Source organism: Colletotrichum truncatum (genome assembly GCF_014235925.2).
Source record: "Colletotrichum truncatum strain CMES1059 chromosome Unknown Contig_0016, whole genome shotgun sequence".
NCBI classification, from domain to species: Eukaryota; Fungi; Ascomycota; class Sordariomycetes; order Glomerellales; family Glomerellaceae; genus Colletotrichum; species Colletotrichum truncatum.
In genome coordinates this window covers 309,638-318,802 of record NW_027222413.1, presented here as the reverse complement: position 1 = coordinate 318,802, position 9,165 = coordinate 309,638, and the positions used below count along the sequence as shown (strand labels likewise).

Sequence of the window (9,165 nt, the reverse complement as noted above, 5' to 3'; positions counted from 1 at the left end):
AATCTTATGTAATATGGTTACCAGTAAGTCACATCATTGCCAAAGTTACAAATGCAACCTCAAAGATGAGATGGCCGCCGCCATGGCTCTTGTTATGTTGTCTTCGGGTGGCGGGCCAAATATACTCCCAGGTAAGGACTATATATAATAACGCCAAAGGCCAAAGCTCATAAGAACAGAAGACAATAAGAAGTTTGGTTTTGATGACCACGCCGTGATCACAGAGGAGGCTCTTCTGTTGGAATCGCAAGAACATTGCGACCGCATATCAAAAAGGACGGAGGCTACGTTACCCACGTCGCAGCTTCTTATGTCTCAGAATCTCACGTCTTACCGCCTTGCTGAGTTCAGTTACTATAAGCATTGTAATTGCGGGTGTCGCAAACATGTAAGTAGTCTTTATGACAGATGCTGGCTATTGCTGACGCATTTAATATAAGCGTCGCCGCCACGGACCGGATGAGCCGCGGCGAAGCAAGTACACTGTCTACTGGCCCACAGGAGTACAATTACCGATGACCCGACCTTTATTGAAATGCATGGGCTGCTGCAAGGTGCCTTCTGGCGAGTTACTCAGGTTGCCTTGTGGGCACAGGTTTTGCATCTATTGTCACCAGTCCTCCTGGGGAAGCTGTCCGCGTTGTAGATATCCACTTATGGGCAAAGTATCAATAGAAACCTGTAAGGCTTGTTAGATAGTATGAATGATTGCGAATTGAAAAATTAGAACGCTTGATTCACACAAATAACTGCTTATTGTTTCGCTTGTTAATCCGCTCCTAAGAGCTATTTACGAAGCTTACTTTCCCTTCCCCAATGGCGCTTTATAATAAAACCAGCATAGGGTTCCGCTGCGGCTACATCAGGTATAATAGTTAGGAATAGTATAACGAAGCAGTGGAAAAGTTCGTATATACGTAGGAATACTACACATCACCACACAAAACCTTTACCTCGATGCGCCGTGCACTCTCGTCGCGGATCCGTGAGAGTGACTCACTATCTGAACGTACTTGTGGATAGTTTTGAAACCTCTCATAGGCCTGATGAGGTCTAATCGAGCTTCGTCAGGCCTTTTGTGTGTGCCTTTCGTGCTGTTGTTGTGCCCTTGGCTAGCTAGCCCGAGGAGAAAGCCAAAGCAATGAAAAGTAACCATCCTCATCCCTGGCCCCTTTCATTATCCCTAAAGTTGCTTTCACATATTTCACATATTTGTATCAGACTAATAGGCATTACTACTAACAGATCGAATAATTATTTCTAACCGCCAGAAATTTGACAGAGAACATCGGAATTGTGTGGGACACCCCTTACCCCGAATCTATTGCAACATCTTACATAGCCAAGCAACAAGACGCCTTCCACGGATGCTCATAGAACCGTACCGTATGGAGGTATTCTTCATGGTCAAGATACTCCCCAATCCAGAAGCAAACATCCTGTGTCTGCCGCCAAACTCTATCAGCCAAACGTTCGACTGTTAGAGACCCTAGAAGATCCTCCATCGCGGCAAAATCCACAATATTGCGATTCGAGCTCTCGCCGAGAAGTTGCTTCGACTTTCTTCCAATGTCCGTCGGCGACAGTACATCGCCGGTACTCCCCTGCTCAGCCCACAAAGCCGCATGTCCCATTATCGCACGGAGCAACTCCATACAGTTCCATACAAAGGGAGGGTCTCGAATGAAGTTTAAGAGACCTGCATGATACGCATCCTGCGTATATAATTTATAAGATATCCCCTTCGTCCGAGAAAATCGAAAGCTTCCAGCTGCGACGTATTCGCTATCCTTCATCATCTCGAACAGCCCCAACGCCTCCAAGGCCTGCAACCTGATGGTCTCTAGACAAACAAGTTAGTTTCATATGTCTCTTCCTCTCGTTCAACCTTACATACCAGCACCAACAAATTCAATACGACCCCCCATTATGTCATGTCGTCTTATGTTTATTCAATATTTCTTTTCTTCGTTTGGATTATTTTAAGCAAAAGACCGTACGCCTGATAACTTATCGCAATGCAAATCCAATGCAGTATCCAGCGAGGCCGAAGCGTAGGGAGAGCCAGCCTTTGCTTTCAATCTGAGGGGCGTATTTCCTTTATATATCTTCAGCTTTCCTTAATCCCTAGCTCTCTTTTAAGACTCCCTCGTACCTATTATAGATTCAAATGATACCCGAGGGAACAAGAAACCTACGTCAGGGATGTTGGGGACGAACCTGATCGCGAGAGTGAGCCTGGTCTCATCGTTTTTAGCTACATTCACGTTAGATACCTGGGTTTGTGATAGGACAAAGTATATTTTGAGATCCCTACCGCTCTCAAATTACCAGGCTCTTCTTGGGAGACGTTTCTTTTCTTTTTCAATAACTTGACTGGTTCCTTGGCTCTTATAAACAGAGTGAGACGACAACCACCTTGGCCATGAAGTATTCTACATAGGCACGAGCAAACGCCTTCCAGGGGCATTGAGTAAAAATTTCCCGTCGTGTTTGCGTAATCAGAAAAGTGTGAATAGCGCTGCGCTGTAATTACATACATAGCTTTCCCACTTTGTATCTATCTCTTGCCAATGTGACCTTCATTTTTTGTGCACGTTGCCATGCTACAGTACTATTCCATGGAGTGCCAATTGTCATGTCCCGGAGCTTTGTTGTATAGTTTTCTCCTTACGAAAAGGATACGTGGCGACGTGCCATCTGCCCCTGCATTCCCAAGCTCCGTCTATCACCGAAACTAGTACTAGTCTTGGCTGTATCTCAGGTGGCTAAGTCCTTTTACGAGACACGTACCTTTTGCCAATTATACATAGTAGTGCTTAATAGATACAGTATGTACTGTACAGTACAGTACTAGATCATTTCTGAAACATATAGTACAGTACCGCAATGTAGAGAAATCCGCCTTACGTACTGGTATTTGGGTAGAAAATAGCTTTTTGATATGTAGCATAGCTCTTCAAAACAAAGCGGCAAAAGTCAATTCAGCTTGAATTATGTATAAATCAGCGTTTTTTACAGTATGATTCAAATCGTTAACCCCACGAGTAGTAGGTACGATGTCACGCCGGGAAATCAAAAGGGCTCGTTTTCAAAACAAGCCGCATTTTGCTTTTCACAGAAATACTATCAGGAGCAATTTTAGGCGGTGCTATTACTATATAAGACTGAGATTGCTAATTCCTAAAACCTCGGATCCCTAAGTGCTACAGCAAACATGGTTAGCACACGTTCCCAAACAGCAGCGCAGAAAGTCAAGCGAATTGACAAGTCTCCCAAGGCAAGCACAAACCTAGCTGCTGTGAGGCGTATGCCGCAAAGTCAGTTTTAGTCCAAAGATCATTACAGGATGAGTTTAACGAGGCCTCTCCGGAATTTAAAAATGAGGTACTCGCATTACAAAATCATATCAACGCCCTCGAGTCACAGCTGGCTGCAGCGAATAATCCGCAGGAACTTAACTTGAACATGAAAAGTGGAGACGAGATGTCAGCCGATGAGGACGAGGAGAGCCATGTCGAAGTTAAGAACGAGGAGAAATACGAAGAAAACGTTAGCCTCTTCGTGACCGAGTCGATTGAACAGACTTCTGGTCCTTTCAAAAGTCAGGATCAGCCTGCAGACCCCTCTGACCTGTTGTCATCCGATGATATCATAAACCCACCTAGGCTTCCCACTACAGATCCAGAAGGCCCAGAGATCGAATATGGATTCCTTCGAGGACCCTTTGGTCGAGTTTATCAAGTCGTAGGACAAGGACCGAAAAACGCCGAAAAACTATTGGTTTTGCCTAGGATCGGCAAAGCCGCCAAGTACCTTAACGAAACTAGAAGAGCTGCTCATTTGGGATTAGAAAATGAAAAGGGACAGAGAATCAAGTTGATAATTCAAGGTGTCGCCTGGACTAATCCGAGCGGCCATGATGATCCTATTATTTTGATGGACCCTAGATACTGGATATCAAGGCAACAGGAGGAAAATGAGAGGGCTAAACAGAGCCAAAATGGGAAGGCACGGAGAATAACCTTTCCCTTTACCGCGGTAAAAGTCAAATGGGAAGGTAAGGGAGATGCTACGTTCGAAACAAGGTCAACAGTGCGACGGTTTCTTGGCCAAAAACCTACGCCGGCTGCGGAAGACTACAAAATAGGCGACAGGGTTTTGATTGAAAAAGGAACTTTTATGCCGGCTGGAGATCTATTTATTTTCGCGGCGGCTATAGTGTCGTGGCGCCGGCACGCTCAATGGAAAGCCGGACTCAGAGAAGCCAGCAGGAAAAGTCCGACTCCGGAGGTAATAGCTGAAGTTCCAAAAAAGGGAAAGCAAAGGTAAGAAGTGCTCCAAGCGAAATGAGCGAGATTCAATAGCACGGGGTAGATGATTGTTATATTATATGGAACTATCGTCCTTTTATTTGAGTTACTAGCAGATAGGTTGCGTGATACTTGGATTATATAGATTAGGTTGTGTTTAGTTTTACAATAAGTCTGTTTTAGTTAGGTTATAAAAACTTGTTATTTTAACTCCTCTAATTACAACTTCCTCATCCGCTGAAACGATGGCAGTTTTAGGTGCTATTTACATAATAGTCGTAGTAAAATCGTAATATTATTATAAATTGTTGTTGGATAGGCTGTGTGAACTTTACGCTTGGTGACTTTCGAGGTGGTCAAAGCTGTTACGAGCAGGTCAGGGCAATCAACTGTGGCACAAAGCAAAAGCTTCGATAATGATGCCGCAGTCATCAGTATCCCCTGCTCTGCACTCTATAGCTACGCCAGGCAATTCCCAACTGGCTGGGTCGTAACAACATGATATAGCATGGATAGTTTCGTGAGCTCAACTGTTTCAGGAAGTTATCAAGGTATATCAAAATAATGAACACGACTCATTCCCAGAGATGAATCGTGCAAAACTGCTCGTACAAAGTACAGTGATCTAGTTAGGAAGATAATCACGGAAAATAGATCTTTGGTTCACCCTACTTTTTACGATACGATTGTACAGACAGCCCATTCAACAATTTTACTTTTTCTACCCGTACGAAACCACTTTCAGTTTATGAAACCCGCATTAGATACACAATTCCAGTCCTAGAATAATACTTTCAGTATAACCATACGAAGTAAGGACTACTCGGCAATAAAGTTAGGTTCCCCCAGATGCCGGGTTATCTAAGAATGCTTTTGCCACGACCCAACCAGTTGGGGTGCTAGCCGGTGTAGCTATATAGTGCAGAACAGGGGATACTGATGACTCCGGCATCATTATCAAAGCTTTTGCTTTGTGCAACAGTTGGTTGCCCTAGCTTTCTCGTAATACAGTTCATCTCAATTTTACTACTCAATACAACAGAAGCTTTGATACCTTACAACCCGGAAGCTGAATAGCATAGAGTAAGCAAAATGTCACTCTATCACCCAGCAGATTGCGTTCTACCCTTGATACACCCAGGTCCAGATCTGATCGGCGCAGATATCTTCCTGTAATTTTATAATCAAGAACTTTTCCTTCTCCTCCTTATCGCTCTCCGTAGCGCAGCTATATTCCGTACTCAGTATTCCGCCTTCCTTATTTGGAGTTGATATAAAGTAAGACTCGGATATCTCCATGGAATCCTCGTTGAAGTCGACGAAACAGTTGGGGCTTTCGCTCAACTTTCCTCCTCTGGCAACCGGGTTGAAAAGGCTCTGTGCATGCAGCTTAAGCGTTGCCTGACCCGCAGAAATCGTGATGACACCTTCGCCCTCGTCCAAAGCATGATTGTCTACCAGTGATCCAACGAAGCGTTCCTTTGAATCAGAGTCAAGAACGTCTGGGAACTGCTCCGAAACTGTTTTGCTTTTATGGCCCAGAGCTAGGACTAACTGGAGGCTTTCTTCGTTGTCTTTGGCCGTGTTCTTAGTGAACTTGAGAAGGTCTCTTCCAATCAATAGGAGAACCAAGCCTTTGTTCGATAGCGAACCGAGGAACTCATCGTTCTTGAAGATTACCCCTTTAATGTCCTCCCAGCAAACCGCAGTGTTACTTGTGGTTGAAGATGCCATTGCGTTTTCGTTGGAAGTGATTACTTGTGTGTGTTGGAAGTGGTTGGAATTCAGCCAGGGAGTGGTACAGTACCGTCATTTTATACACGTTTCCAAAGGCAATACCGGCTTTTGATCCTTCTGTCCAATAGAAAAGAAGCGTTGTCTCTAGGTATATGTACTGTAGAAAGGTGGATATTATGAAACCAAAGCCGAGGCTTCAGCCGATCTGGGCTGGCTCTGATATTGCTTGCCAAAGAGGTCCGAGTACGGCAAGACCTAAGTTTCTGCGAGCAATTTAATACATATGTACTGCAATGCGGCACTGCATTTGAATTCACCCACGTTTGATCACGTTTTTACACCCTAAGTCTGACAGCCACTGTACAACTAGCCAACTTCAACCGTTTGTAGATCGTCTATACTTGGTGTCAGTATGGCAGCCTTGGATCAGCAAGAGCTTCACATGCGCTGTTCATCATTAGAGCAGCAACTAGCCTGGACACGATCGGAGCTCGAGCGAGTCAAACAATTGCTATATCGCCGAGAGGAAATGCTAGATGAGCAAACCCTGTGTCGAGATATGGCCGAAATGGCGTTAGATCAGCACAAAGACTACCTGATTAGTGCTAAGCGGGAGGCCCAATACTCCTACAGCCTCGGAAGATTGCAGGCGCAGGTCGAACAAATACGTAGCAGAAATATAGCCAGCGTAGGACAGGCGAGAAAGCGAAAGCTTGCGGATCTTAGTTAGTTTCTATTATTGTACACCAGGCCACCACAAACACGCACACACACATTGTATCACGCCCGGTGGGCAAAACCGAAAGGGTCTTATCGAAGCTTATACTGTCTCTACTTCGTACTTGCTCTCCCAAATCTGCCTTCTCGTATTGTAACAGATTCCCGTGGTTTGTTTTAGTGTAATGTATGTACTGTTTTGTTGGCATGTCATCTTGAAACCCATTCTCCAAGTTTTCAAGGTTGTTTTGGTAATACAGTATAGACTACTACTGCCCGTTATACAACGACGCATGAGCTTGTCACCCGCCTTAACCGCTCTTAGCTGGAACCGCCCTTATAGAAGTTAAAACTGGTTCCTAGAAAGAGCTGGTTATGGGTCCAACGGACAAGACAAGTAATGTGATGGAACGCGCATAACAAAGCCGGGCACTGATTTCGGTCGCGACTTACTGTGCTGTACAGTATACATTATTTCTGAAGCGGATACTGTACATACATCAAGGTGTTGAACGTCTTAGTTAGCCCTTACCCACAATCTAGAGCGGAAACCGAACGCATCACATTCGCAGCCGGCTCACAAACTGGCTTCTGCCTCGTTAGGCCACAGCTTTCTCGAGTAGCGCTGCCCTAGAGGGAAACGCGCACGCCCATGCGTCTGGAACTCTTGCTCCCAACACCTTATAAATGCCTTTTCTTAACTAGCTTTCTACTGTTCGCACGACACAGTACATATATGTACTATACTAAATGAAGTGCTGAGTTGCACCAAAACTAGCAATGGCACCTTTCTTGCTTATCATCTTTGCTAGCTTTCACTGGCTGGCCTTTGCAAAATGTGACTCTGCGGATCTTGCGAGATGGAGTCCTAACCCGGGCGAGACATTTGACAGCATCCTTCGCCCGCTCGGGATCGAAGCATCTCTATTCCGGGATCTTAATGAGATAACAGATGGGATCAATCGAATCGATTACATGTCTACCTACTGCGTTCCATACATATCATCGCTCTCAACGAATTATTACACTACCTCTGGATCCCGTTTCTTTTCCCTACCGACTGCCCTGTACGGGGCAATCTCAACTGATGCGAGTCACCCGCAATCCTTGTCCTCGGTGAAGACGTCAATGATGGCGATTCAAACCGTTAGTGCTCCCAGTGACACAGAGCAAGCAAGCAAGCCCCATGCCACAGATGTCTCGGAAACACCCGGTCCTACGTTAACAATTACGACGAGCAAACCGTCAAATACCGAAGCTGGAGCTACTCTGCAACCGGCCAAACGGAGGTGCTGTGCGCAGAAAGTTCGAGATTCAGACATTACCGAAGACTTCCATGCACAAGCCAAAGACTTCTGCGATAAGCACGGTATCTTGAACTACTATTCTGCGCCAACGCCTAAGAGTAGTACCGGAGATATAGAAACCAATGTCGCAGGGGAGGATTTTGTCTTCTCCATTAGCTGGCTTACTCAATGCGTCGATTATCAGGTGCAAAACGGACTTCAGCCCACCATTTTCGATAAAGACGTCACCTGTGAGTCGTTGATGATGAAGAATATAAAGGAGTGCGGGAGCAGGACATCAAATGGAGGTTATGTCGATGTTGGCTGCCTAAGATTCTCATCTAGAGCCAAGGGGTGGGCTCTGGACGGTGTATAACAAGAACGCTAGGGCAATTTACCAGGTTTCAACGTCCTTATACATAGTAACCTATACAGTTTAAAAACATTGCTACCGCCATCTTGCCTAATGCTCTTGGTGATTAAGAAGAAATATGTGCCGAGCCAAGCTGGACTTGTCTATTTCCAACCAATCAGACGGTCCAACCTAGCGTTCTATTCAAACTAACAACGGAGTCATTAGATCCTTACTTGCTTGATTGTGATTGGGACCCTTGCCGCTCCGGGGCTGCATGAGTCGACTGGTGCAGCGATGACGTATGATCTAACGTAACGTTTGCAACCAGCGTGTCCTCAATAACCGGTATATTAACCAGCTTGCCGGCTGTAGAAAAGAGCTCCAGCTCCGTAAAGAAAATCAGCTCCGTAATACTGTGGAAGCCAACAAGGAAAGATAGGTTTTCGCTAGTGAACTTCGTGGCAAAACATAAAACATACTGCTAAGTGGCAAGCAATGATCGGCTGTTTACAACATCCAATATTGGCTTTAAGCAGCTATATACTGTACTTAAAAGGAGGTTGATACAGTAAAAGGCGTAATGGGTTTCGCGAAATATTTTACTTAACATCTTTAGTAGTGGTGGTGTGGAGCCGTGGCTTACTCGGCTTGGCAGACTACACTTGTCATGACCAGGTACTCATGGGACAACTGCTAACAGAGCCAGAATTGGCCGTTTTCCTCCCACTGGTAATCCGTTTGGGGTCCACCCCAACCA

At 45.2% G+C, this 9,165-nt stretch overlaps 2 protein-coding genes across 2 annotated transcripts; one reads left to right on the top strand and one right to left on the bottom strand.

Moving 5' to 3' along the window:
• Positions 1-5,435: 5,435 nt before the first annotated feature.
• CTRU02_215507 (uncharacterized protein) lies at positions 5,436-6,047 on the bottom strand (the record flags this gene model as incomplete). The annotated part of the gene is made up of 1 exon (XM_036723789.1): positions 5,436-6,047. The coding sequence occupies one exon, from the start codon at positions 6,045-6,047 to the stop codon at positions 5,436-5,438; it is 612 nt and encodes a 203-aa protein (XP_036584472.1).
• A 1,500-nt stretch (positions 6,048-7,547) lies between these two features.
• CTRU02_215506 (uncharacterized protein) lies at positions 7,548-8,429 on the top strand (the record flags this gene model as incomplete). Its single annotated transcript, XM_036723790.1, has 1 exon — positions 7,548-8,429. The coding sequence occupies one exon, from the start codon at positions 7,548-7,550 to the stop codon at positions 8,427-8,429; it is 882 nt and encodes a 293-aa protein (XP_036584473.1).
• Positions 8,430-9,165: the final 736 nt, after the last annotated feature.